The sequence below is a fragment of the Diabrotica undecimpunctata genome, chromosome 6 (assembly GCF_040954645.1).
Source record: "Diabrotica undecimpunctata isolate CICGRU chromosome 6, icDiaUnde3, whole genome shotgun sequence".
NCBI lineage: Eukaryota > Metazoa > Arthropoda > Insecta > Coleoptera > Chrysomelidae > Diabrotica > Diabrotica undecimpunctata.
Window position 1 is genome coordinate 32,941,647 of NC_092808.1, and position 13,250 is coordinate 32,954,896.

At 34.3% G+C, this 13,250-nt stretch overlaps 2 protein-coding genes across 3 annotated transcripts in view; one reads left to right on the plus strand and one right to left on the minus strand.

The window, feature by feature from the left end:
* The window catches only part of Rtel1 (Regulator of telomere elongation helicase 1), a 55,536-nt gene extending 50,302 nt beyond the window's left edge, over positions 1 to 5,234 (minus strand). Inside the window, exons 1-2 of one of the 2 annotated variants that reach the window (XM_072534583.1) lie at positions 4,538 to 5,233; positions 3,644 to 3,884 (exon numbers count right to left, since the gene is read on the minus strand). In XM_072534583.1, the coding sequence (XP_072390684.1) occupies positions 3,644 to 3,884; positions 4,538 to 5,017 (721 nt within the window). In that variant the 5' untranslated portion in view covers positions 5,018 to 5,233. Of the gene's footprint in view, positions 1 to 3,643; positions 3,885 to 4,537 lie in introns of both variants that reach the window. The other variant, XM_072534584.1, reaches the window with a different exon arrangement.
* A 6,819-nt stretch (positions 5,235 to 12,053) lies between these two features.
* LOC140444277 (E3 SUMO-protein ligase KIAA1586-like) lies at positions 12,054 to 13,250 on the plus strand. Its single transcript, XM_072536026.1, has one exon. The coding sequence runs from the start codon at positions 12,054 to 12,056 to the stop codon at positions 13,248 to 13,250; it is 1,197 nt and encodes a 398-aa protein (XP_072392127.1).

A 13,250-nucleotide genomic window follows, 5' to 3' on the forward strand; every position in this document is an offset into this window, starting at 1 on the left:
TAGCGAATTGGTTTCTAGTACTCGTACAGAGTATATCGAAATAAAAAGGAAAAGACAGTTAAGATTTGATTTCACATATAGTGCGTTTGTGTATTCGCTTATACGTATTTCACCCTAAAAGGGATCTTCGGAGCGGCTATTCACAAACGCTCTGAACGTGAAAATATTCTTTCCTGTCATATTAGAAGCAACTAGAAGCAAGAGTAAATCTAAATTTTGGGGTGAAATACGTATAAGCGGATTCACAAACGCACTATACGTGAAATCAAATCTTAACTGTCTTCTCTTTTTATTCCGATTTACTCTTTATGAGTACGAGAAACCAATTCGCTAAGGATTTTTGCTTAGTTGCTGAGATATGTTGTGGAATGCAATTTTAGATTCCCCATGTCTCTAATAACATCTTTATCAACGTCTGTTTTGCCTTGCAATTCTTAGAAGGCACAGATTAAAGCAGAAATCTGAATTGGTTTCGAAAATTAGTTAACGGATTTATCTCCACAAGGAGTTGTTTTTAGTAGTTTGTCTTTAGAGTTTTAATGCATGAATCAATGCAGTAGTATTTTTCGATAAGTACATTGCCTCGATATATCCATCGGCAGTTCGATTTTTAATTCGTCCTTATCAGGACGTCCTGGAGCATTTTCTAACAAGAGGAGGGCTTTCACTGGCAGTTTCTTTTTTCTTAACTCATCTTTAACTTGTGGGACAAAGCTACTCTTGTACCAATCCAGAAAAACTTCGTTTGTCACCCGGACACGGCTTTGCCACATGTACGTAATTGGTAGCTTCTCAAAAACTTTTTTCTTCTGAAGTGACAAATATATTTATTGGAAGTTGCCGCCAGTTTAGACCGGTTTCATCAGCGTTATCAGTTATTCAGGAATTACGTCTAAATCGGTGAACTTTTTGCTCAAATTCTGAATAAATTTAGATAACTCAGACTTATCTGCACTCAACTTCTCTTCACTCATCTGCAAAAATCGTATTCCGTACCGTTTCTTGAGGTTTTCGAACCAACCTTGACTAGCACGAAAATCAATCAGTTTTCTTTGTTAATTCCTGATAAAAATACTCAGCTTTATTTTTTTAAATGTCACTGAAATATGAACTTGTCTGCTTCGTTGTTGATTAAACCAGATGTGTAGAGCTTCTTCAACATCAGGAAATTCACTCATTTTAAGGGATTTTCTGTCTTTACTATAGATTCTCTATAGATTTAATAAATTTTTCGATTTGGTCTTTGTTTTTCATAATGTCGTACACTGTAGCTCGTCCAATATCGCAGAATCTAGATATCGCAGTCGGAGTTTCACCACACTCGCATCTCTTAATAATGTCTCATTTATCTTTTAGAGTCAACGTTTTGTGCTTTCGTTTTGAACTTGTGCTCGCCATTAAGCTGAACTTTCTAAACGACTTAAATAAAAGTTTGGCACTATGTATTAATGTATTTAAAAATCCTATCGAACCAAACTGCTCACGAAAAACACACGAAATGAAGCATCCGGTAAGAATGAGATTCATGTCGCGACAGGTTTCAGTACAAGCGGACACGGCGGCGACCTTGACGGGAGGTGCGTCGGACTACCGAGCCTATCGCATTGCAAAACGTCGGAGTATCAAAGGTATACTGTATATCTGATTGGATAGTGGCTATCACACGACAAGAATCTGAGGTAATTCTTTCGTCAAAAAGCCGACTTTATCAATCCACATCGTGACTCGATACTACACTTTTGTGTAAAGTGGTTGTAAAGTAGTACATACAGTGTGTCCTCATCTCAGTCCACCAAAAGGAAAAAAATACATATAAAATTTTGTTTTAGAAGCTATAAAGAAAAAAATCAGTGGCCTCCTTTCAGCAAGATTGTCATTAATTTGTTTCTTTATTCTGTTCATTTAATAGTTTTGGTTTAGATTTATTAGCTATTATCTTTTATTCTTTTCTTTGTTTTCTCCTCAATTTTACTTTAGTTTGTGTAACAAAGGAAATATCCAAAGAGCCACACCCACATCTCTGATTCTGAGCTACGCGACCTAGTTCATTTTGTGTACCTCAAATATCTCCAGCGTTTGTGTTATTACACTAAATTAAGAGGAAATTAAGATACCAAAATCCTGTAGAAAATAAAAACAACAAGAAATATAAATATAGAAATATAAAATCTAAAGATTACAAAATACATACTAACTAAAAACGAGATCATACTGGACCGATGAAAAGAAAATAATACTTTGAGGAACTGTTAATACTTGAAGAAACCAACATATTAATCCCAAACACAATGTAAACACCAGTTGTCCTTTTATGTTTAAAGCAGGTTATGTTGCAACAATTGCCCTACAAGATCAAACAACTATTTTTTTCACAACTTTTGTGGAAAAGTTGTTGCAAATATGTTGAGTATAACTAAGTAATTGAGACAATTTGGAAAATTCTTCTCATCTTGTTGTTGTACCCATACCACATAAAATATATCCATGCACTTCTTTCTGCTGATTTTTACTGCTCATCCACAATTTATCCAATGACTTTTCCACAGAACCCTTAAGCTAGCGTGGACACATGAGCGGCCTCTAATTTAACCTATGCTATATTTTTTCACTAATTTATTACCAACCCAATAATTGTGTTAACATAGAAGAATTTAAAAAAATATTTTTGAAATACTGCATGTTCTGATAGGTTTTTACGAATTTATTAACACCCTAGTAAATTTTCACCCCTCAACTAGCCCTTGTGGGAAGTCAATAATTCTACTAGGTTAAAATTTAAGGTAAAAAACATCTTTTTTACAAATTCACTACACTTTGATCACCCTGATAATTTTCCACCCCTAAACCAATCTTATTTGGTAACATTCCCGAAAGCTTAATATTCGAGCCAGCAGAATTAAAAAAAGGTGGTACAATAAACATATGTCATATGTTTAACCTGAAAATTGGTAGGTCCAAAACTGTCAGATGAAGACGGTAGGTGTCGCGTCAGTCACGCACGGAGCAAATAAAGGACTGTCCTCGTCGCATAAACAACTGCGAACCACAAACTGCTATTTCGTTTCATGGAGTTACTTCAGTAATACTTGCCTCAGCATTTTACTCTAGAGAAAAAGTAATACAGCGCCAGTATAGAAGATTAGCTTCAAAAAATTATTTTTGAAATACCACAGTGTTCTGATAGGTTTTTACTAATTTATTAGCACCCTAGTAGTTTTTCACCCCTCAATTAACCCCTGTTATGTCATGTTGGCAGCAAAACATAAGAAGTCATTTTTAAGTACCATTGTGTTCTGCAATAATTGTTTATACCTCAACTACCTGTTATGAGAAGCAAATAATTCTGCTAGGTTGAATTTTGAACTGACAAAACAAAATTAAAAAAAGGCATTTTTGATAATTTTTTCTATTGTACTTTTACTTCAAACTTTTACTATTTTTTGATATCTTCATTTTTTTCACCTTAGCATACCAGCAATTTATGCTCTAATTTTGGGGGTGTACTTTTTTGAATTTCAAGAGTTGTAAGTTTAAAGTAAGAGTATAATTTTGAGAGGATAGATGCAATTTGGTCATTAAAATAACAGGTTTATAAATAAGGAGAGAGAATAATATAGACTTAGCTTGAACATAAAAAGCTTACCTAATCGTGCTCTTATTGAAGGATCTATTAAGTAGTTATATGGCATAAATATTATATCTGCTTGATCTTTTAATTCCTTTGACATATAAAATGGACAAAAACCATTACATTTGCCAAGTTTAATAAGATCTTCAATATCCATTACATTGATATCCAATACATTCTTATTTTGAGCACTTGCTTCCACTTTATTAAAAAATTTGCAAGATCTTGTTTTTCTTTTTAAACGGCACATCATAATCTGGAAACAAAAATTTATTTGTTTATTTACTTACGGATATACCATTTTTTACAAAAGAATAACATAAACTTATACGAAGCATAAGTACAGAACTTTAACTGATTTATTACTGTGCTCATTGGCAATTCTTAGAATTCTTATAATGGGTTTATTTTGACCATAGTGTGTAGTATAAAACAGAATGTTGAAAATCTCAGTATTATGAGTTCTTCTAGCATTAACATTAAAACTTATTACATTCAATAACTCTGCATTTTGAATATATCTATTTATAATCTTATAATTTAAGATGAAATTAACTTAATTACTTATTTACAAAAATATAACATAGACCCCTTGTGGCTGACATAGCTCAATGGCTAGGTACTGGCTTATCAAGCCAGGTCCACGTTCAACCCCTGCATAGACACTAATTTCTAATTCAACTGTTTGTTGCCTTTTACATTGTTTATTGCATAACTTGAGTATATATTACAAAAGTCATCAAAGAAATATAAAATAAACCAGACATTAAGCAACATTTTCTCTTATATTAATCATAATATGATAAATTTATAGTGATATGTTGAGAGAATTTAATATGTTAGGTTAAAAAGATGTACAGACATTATTTTACTTTTGATCATGCATAAAACAAAGAATTATAAATTTACTTTAAAATTTCTATTTTCTTCCTTTTCAACTTCTGGATGAATACACAACTGATCCCTAGAACCTAGAACAATAGCTTTCATATGACTATAAGCTGTTTTCTTCATTTCTTGCATAGCTTGACTGAGCTGGGAATGTGTGCGAGAAGCATAAATTACTGTAGGAATTCCAGAAAGAGCTCTTGAACTAATTTGTTTCCCCGCAATTTCGTTTAGTTTACTGTTGATAGTTGCTAAAAAATCGTTTTCGTTTTCTTGTATGGAGATTTGTCTTTGTGCTTGCACCTGAGCTTTTTTCAGCTGTAACCATGCTAAAGTTGAACATAATAACGATAAAGTTTTTCCAGTCCCTGTTGGCGATTCAAGCACTCCATTTGTTTCGTTTTGTAAACATTCTAATACTTTATCCATGTATTCCTTTTGTATTTCGTATGGTTCAAATGGAAAAGAAATTGGAACGCCCCTAATTGTAACTGTAGCCATGATTAAGTAGGAAAAAATTTTCAAATATATTCAGCTTTAGCTTTTATTTTTGTACTTGTCATAGATAATAGGGTACTTGTATACTTTCAGAGATATGTAAGTACTTGTAAATTGAAACTGACATTGTTATAAAGTTAGGTTATGAATTATGATTATGAATAGGCGCCAAAAATCATAAACATTTTTCTTCTGTGTCCTTTCCGTGGTGTTTTAGAGCTAATAATCTTCAATTAAGTTTAACGAAAGTACAAGCTGATGATAGCTGCAAATGTCAAACATGGAACAAAAAATTTCGGTTTAGCAGTGTTGGCATATTTTTATAATGTAGATGCTGTATGCTTCAAATACAAAAAGATAAAGTTTTAGAAAAGTACATTTCGTTTATATTATGTTATGAACTCTGCAATTTTTGATTTATATGAAACAATAACGAGTAAATATTTGTTTCTTTGGAGATTAATTGCAGTTAATTATAAAAATTTTTGACGTGACAACGTCTTAAATTAGGTTGTGGCTCGGAGTCATTTAAGAAAAAGTGTAACGCCCGCTCACGTCTGTTACAGTGAGTCGCCGAACGAGAGAGAGGCCCGCCGGACCGGCGAATGCCTTGCGTCTCTCTCCCACTCAAACATGATCGGTCCGCTGCGCGCGGCACTAGAGAATTAGGCGCGTTGAATCGCTAAAGTTGAAAATCGTTGAAAGTATCGTCAGCTGTGTCTGTAGTGAAAATGTGGAGTGCTTAGATTCGTCATTTACAACAACTACAACAATAAAGGTAAATAATTGTACACTAATATTTCATTATCGTAAACTATGATTGATTGATTAATTGTTAGATTGACACAAAAGTTGAGAAACTGAGTTTATAGGTTATGTCATACTATTGACAAATGTTGATAGTGTTAAGTAAATTATTAGTTTAAATCACTCTGCAATCAATCGTAATTCAGTCGATTGAGAAGAAACAGCGCGTATTGCTAGTCAAACATTTAAAATAACAAATTATAACTTCTAACCTGTCAAAACAGGGCGACCAAACAAACGAACTAAACCGACCAATCACCACGCGCGGAGTTAGAATTTAACTGTGTTTAGCAAGAATTTCAAATTCCAATTTTAGTAAATGTTTTAATTTTCAACTTTACCATTTACATTTACAAATTTTAATTAATTTCAAATTTATTTAGCAAAAATTTGAACCTTCGATCTGAATAAGTGTATTGATTTTCAAATTGATTCTTTAAAATTAAAAATATTAAAATATATATAATCAGAAGTGAACGTCACATAACATTATCTGTACTTATTATTATTAAATATGTAGGCAAATACATGTGACCATACTTGGTAGACACAATTGGAAATAGTAATTTTTTATAACTGAAAAAAATAAATATATAAAATACTGGTAGCAAACAATAACTTCAATGATCGATATCTCCGCAACTAATTGATATATCGAAAAAATTTTCAAATAAATTTTGTAGAAAATAATAAGATCAATAATATAATATAAAATAAATAATATATAAAATAATATATAAAAATATAATATATAAAATATAAATAATATATAAAATACCTAATAAATCGGTAATGCAATTCTTATTTTCATTCAATTCCTTGTTCCTATTGTGCAATTTAATAATATTCATATCAATAAATATTCTACCGAGAAAAAGACGTTATCACGTAAAATCTTCGCCCGTAAAACCGACTTTACAGGCAACCGATTTTTTTTTTTGGTAATTACCTTTTGATAGATTAGGGAATAGATTTGGCAATCGTCAAATCAGCAGTTGCCAGATTGCAACAGATCTTTGCAATTATTACCCTCGAGCGAGACAATTATTTACTCGTTATTGTTTCATATAAATTAAAAATTGCAGAATTCGTAAAATAGTATAATCGATATATACTTTTTAAAAGCTTTGTCTCTTTATATTTGAAGCATACAACAGATGCATTCTAGAAACATCCCAACACTGCCTACCGAAATATTTTAATTCTTGGTTGACATTTGCGGCTATATTTAGCTTCTACTTTCGGTAAACTCAATCGCCCTTTGATAGATTAGCGGATAGATTTGGCAATCGTCAAACCACTAGTTGCAACGAGCAGGGCAGTATGGCAATATTTATCTTGCCTGTAGCAGCACGGAAAAGCTGCACAGATGTCAGAGTATATTGTGTTGAACCAGATTCTGAGGTTCTTCGTCTTCCTGGACCTCACCTTCTAAATGTTTTTAAATGCAGGATGGCTTGTAGAGGGGCATATCTGGGTTGATTTCGCATAATATGCACAAAGTACTGCATCTTTCTAGATTTGATAGTGCTCTCGGTTCTTCTTCATTGTTCTGAATACCTCTTTATTTGTAATTGGGTCAGTCCACAGGATCTTGAGTATTCTCCGATATAGTCCCCTCTCTTGCATGTAATCTTCGTTCAAGGTCCATGATTCAACACCATAAAACAGAATAGAAAAGACGTAGAATCGCAGCATTCTTATCTTTAAACTGAGAGAGATTTTGGCTTTGAAGGTTGATCTGGCTGTTCCGATGCACGATCATCTCCTGGTTGTTAATCTATTCTTCATTTATGATTTGTTGTAGTGCTTCACTCTTTCTACTGTGATTTTGTTGACGTAGAGTTTACCTTCTGTTATCTTTTTCTTGCTAATTATCACGGCCTTTGTCTTCTTTGCGTTTCTATTTATATTATCAGTTCGAAATCATGTGTCATTATGGAACAGAAGAACCAGAAATTCAAAGAATAGAAAAGGGAAACACAGCTTACTTTTCACTCGTCCAAAAACACACACTGGAGATCGAAAATCAGTGTCTACAAAACTATTATCAGACCAATAGTATTTTATGGACGTGAGACATGGGTGATGACAGAAGACACAAAACGAAAGCTGGAAGTCTTCTAACGAAAAGTCCTAAGGAAGATATTTGGACCTATTAACGAAAACGAAGTATGAAGATCCAGGTACAACCATGAACTCTACCAACTGTTCAAAGAAGCGCCGATCTCAGAATTCGTTAAACTTCAGAGACTTCGATGGGCTGGTCATGTAGTGAGAATGGAGACCGGAAGATTGGGAACAAGAGCCCTAGATAGTAAAATGCAGGGTGCAAGACCAAAAAGAAGGCCACGGAAAAAGTGACAGCAGACGCGCAAAATTTGCTACACAAAATTTGTGAGAATCTGGAGAAGATCGGCTCGAGACCGGCAAGGTTGGAGGCATAGTTTGAAGGAGACCAAGGCTCGATTTGGGCTAAAGCGCTATTGAAGAGAGAGAGAGAGAGAGAGAGAGAGAGAGAGAGAGAGAGAGAGAGAGAGAGAGAGAGAGAGAGAGAGAGACATATCAAAAACACTATATAGCCTAAAATTGATTGTACAAAAACTCCAAGGTATTACCAATCTCATTGCAGATGTAGGGTTTTTATTATAGCGAGATACACTGTGCTTAAACAAAGTATAGACATGGTGCGCAATCCGCACACACTTATCCAAGTTTTTAATAGCCAAATATTCACAATAATTCCATCCATCCTATGGCTCTACAGCCCAATTCGACTCCTGGCCTTCCCCATCAAAACTCTCCATCCGTTACGGTCTGTATAGCCATTCCCTGTACGATCGACTGTCAAGGACATTTCTGGCGTCGCCATTTATATCATTCTCCCATCTTTTTCTCGGTCTTCCAATAGGTCTCGTCCTCTGCAGTCTTGCATTCAACAGTTTTTTGGAAGCCTGTTCTCTTCCATCCCAAATTCCTATAGGCCTGTCCATTGAAGATGCTGTAACATACTGAGATAAAAGTTGTTATATATATATATATATATATATATATATATATATATATATATATATATATATATATATATATATATATATATATGTATATATATATATATATATATATATATATATATATATAAATATATATATATATATATATATATATATATATATATATATATATGTGTATATATATATATATATATATATATATTAGTTTTGAGTTTCTTGAACCGTACTATATTTAATATAAATTTAGTATTTCTTGGGTTTAGGTTCAATAAAATATATATTACATGTGGAACTAGATTTTATTTTCCATAGCAATCAACTTTTCGGCAGGAAACCTTTGCTATTGTCAAGATTCTAAAATGTACATGTATAAGAACAAACAGTTATTGTAAGATATGTATATTGTAAGACTTACCAAAACGTAAAACGGGACACCGACATTAATGAACTGACAAATAAAAATTGATATCTGATATCTCATGGTTTACTGTCATTAGTATATAATTATTTTTATATGAGCGTATCATTGATGTTTTCGAAAAAGGTAAAGTGGAGATATGTTATGACTTTAAGAGCTTTCTATGGTGTTATATTTATTATTATTTAAATCAGATTGAAATATATACACAAGATACACAAAACCTAAATAAAATATTTACATAAGGACATGGCAACACTGCCAATACAATATTTCGTTCTGTGAAACTTAATTGACAGCCAATTTGAGGCTATCTTCATTGGGACCAAATGTGAAAAGAATGTAGACTACATGTTATGTATACTGTGGAAAAACGTCCCACATAACAGCCTGTATAACGTGTTGCCAACAATTAGATGTGATGTATCAAGTTTTTAACGTGCACGTTATGAAGCATGTTATTCTCAGAGCGTTTAAGTAAAAGAAAGTATTGTCTTGCGCGACAAGAATAACACTATACAGAAATTAAATAAGTTAGAGGAAGACAGACGTCAATAACAGGCAGCGAAGTACGCATCTTGTTCAGCGCACATCTGGTACCAAGATTTTATTTGAAACTTCCCGGCCTATGTGGCGTTCTTCTTGTGCATTTGAATTATTTTATTTTTGCTTTTCGTGTTGTCTGTTGTGTATACAAAATGGCTCAACGATTAAAAAAAAACACCAAATTGCAGTATGAAAGTTTAATAACATTTGCCGAAGAAAACAGGGTGTTACTGAGGGGGAAAACAAAACCCAACAAAATAAAATAAAATACTTAAATAAGTTGTGGCAGCAATTTTCTGAAAAAGAAAATGCACGTGGTAATTGACCACCGAATTCTGTGGAATAGTGGAAGTAGGTAAACAAAATTATTTTTAATTAGTACAATCAAAGACCTAGATTAAATAAAGAGAGTAATATTGAAAAATTACCATTTTTAAGGGTTTTTGCCATTTTGCAATAACAACAACGCATATCTTATGCCTTGAAATACTAAGTGTTGTACCCTCTTTAATGACAGATTAGAGGTTACACAAAGAACGGTACTAGGCTCGGGCTTCTGTCTGGTAGAGGTATCTTGGTCGGGGCTCTTATTACAGCTCAAATATAAAGAATCAGTTAGAGAAGCACTGAAGATACAGGGACGGGAAGTTAGAAGATAAGAGAAGGGAAATATTTGTGCACCGCCCTATTTTTAGAGGAACAGGGAAACCTTAAGACATATAGAATAAGATAAGAAAGGTAAGGTACAGTTAAGATAATTACGCGAGAATAAAGTAAACCGCGAGAGAAAAGGTATTATGATTGTGCGGTACACACTTAATATTTCGACACATATACACTAGTTATATGATCAAACAAATAATATAAATCAATAAAAATGCCTGAAAGAGATACACCATGCACAAAAATATAAATTGACATCATAACAAAAAAAATAAAAGGCAAATAGTTCATCAACAAAGTTATATTGAGGTATAGTAGTAAAAAAAAATGGACTATAACAATTTTTACTGCACAGTTAAATGGCACGAGATAGTGATTGCACAATTTATTATCGAATACAACAAAAAATATCTTTTTTGATTCTGAGTAATGTAGTAGTCTCAAGAATAGAAAAACAAGGAATATTATAATTGTCAATATTCGTCAAATAAGTTATTATTATACCTTGAGAATACGTAAACATTTACTAAATTTTGAACGTGATCACCTCCAATCTATGCATGAAATTTATCATAAATATAACCTACATTAATATAAAACAAATGGTTCGTAATTTATACTTATATATTATATCGTAAGTTTATACTGATAATTCGTTCGGTTGGAGTTAAAGTAAACATCTATAAATAGACAAAGTCACTGAACTGAATAAGTCGTAAATCACTTCTATACGATTTAGGTAAAAATTGTCGGTACTCACAATACAGTAGGCAAGAGGTGGACACAGGTAGTGACGTTCGTTTGTAGAACGCTCTCAATAAAGGCACTTGACACGTTGTCCTCGCAACAGGTACTTGGGACTGCAGGTACGGTAATGAATTACGGTCTTCAATCCGTAATCTCTCAAATTGATTTAGGCAGACGAAAACAGAAGCAGCCGGACAGGAACAGCACAGGTAGTAGTAAGTAGTAGAGATAACTGAAGAGACGAATGAAGGTAGAGATGAATGATTGTAGAGACAAATGAAAGCGTCGAACAGCAGAGACGAATGAACGGCAAACAGAAGTGACTTCGTTCCTTCGAATTGGAAGACGTCTGTTTGACAAAAGAGAAAATAGTTAATATAGGAATCACTGTGTGAAGATAATATATATAGATAAGGGCAGTGGTTAATTTCAGTGGGAACGCAAGGGAACGGCGTTCCCTTACCTCCCAAGAGTGCCGGAACGCAAGGGAACGCTTTTAAAACTACAAGTTTTAGTTAAAAAAAATTGTAGGTAGGATCAATATTATGCTATGCTTTGTTTGCGAGTGACTCGTACGTAAGCAGATAGTAAGCGCCCGTACAAGCAGTTGTGACTTGTGAGCTGTGCTGTGATGAGTCTTGCACGGAATCAGGCAGGAGGAAGGTGACGGGCGAGTCATCCTAGTTCGCGCCTGCGCCTCTTAACAACAAAGCAATACCCACCCCACCCCCTTCCTTTCCCCCTCCATTCCTTCACCGCGCCACCGCCCCAGTGATCACAAGTGTGTTGACCATGGACGTATAAATAAAGATGGACCGGTCTATATACATATTTACTTGAAGTCATGAGACATGCTATACAGCTTACTGAAACGTTCCCCAACTTGTTCATTTGGCATTGTTTGAACCATCGTTTAGAGCTTGCCGTGCACGATTCCATAGAAGAAGTAGCTGGAATCAATCATTTTAAGATATTCATGGATAAAATTAGAAACATGTTTAGTTGTTCACCGAAAAACAGCAGAGAGTTGGCAGAAGTTGCTAAAGGACTAGAGGAGCAAATGTTGAAAATCGGCCGTGTTTTAGATACTCGTTGGGTAGCCTCCAGCTTAATGGCGGTGAAAGCAGTTTGGACAGATTTTAAAGCTTTGTACAATCATTTCATTGAAGCATCTGAAGACAAACAAAGGGACTCGAAGCAACGTTCAACTTACAAAGGGCTTTGTAGTACATTATCTTCTACAACTTTTGTACGCAACCTGGCATTGATGTTCGATGCTCTAGAAGAGTTATCGGATTTGTCCTTACAGCTTCAAAAATCAAGCCTCAACCTTATCCAAGCCCACAGTGATGTAACACTGTTAATCAAAGTGTTTGAAAACCGAGCTGAAAACATGGGTAGACGTTCAGTGGAAGCTAAAATTGCTATTGACGATTTGATGTTTCAAGATGTTAAACTTTGTGTAAGATCCAAGATACCCAGTATTCCAGAAAAACAGTTCTATCGGAGCCTCGCTAACAACTTGACTTCAAGGTTGCTATCATCTTCAAATGCGGCTGAAAACTACACCAAAATCATGAATGACATCAAAGTGATCCACCCCATGTATTGGCCAAAAGACTTATCCATCACCTACGGAGAATGTGAGATCCAGCGAATCTGCGGTAGATTTAAGATTAGCAGCTCTCAGGATATAATTAGAGACTTCAGACACTTCAAGCAGGGACTGAAGCCTATGTTAAGTGGAGAGAAACCTACTATTCTAGAGCAACCGCCGTCGTTTAAGAAACTGATTTCCATCATAAATAGTATTGCAGTGTCTAGTGCTGAATGTGAACGTGGGTTTTCTGCAATGAATCTAATTATGTCTCCTCTTAGATCTTCACTCTACATTAGCACTGTTTGCGATTTATTGCGGATCAGGCTCCTAGGACCTCCTGTGGCTAGATACAATCCCGAGCGACACGTCAAAACCTGGCTGGCGAAGGGACACCATTCTGCACTTGACACCAAGTCAAAACAACGAGGGCAGAAAACTTGA

Coding starts and splice junctions, on each gene's coding strand:
- LOC140444277 (XM_072536026.1), top strand. CDS start 12,054: ATGAGACATGCTATACAGCTTACTGAAACGTTCCCCAACTTGTTCATT.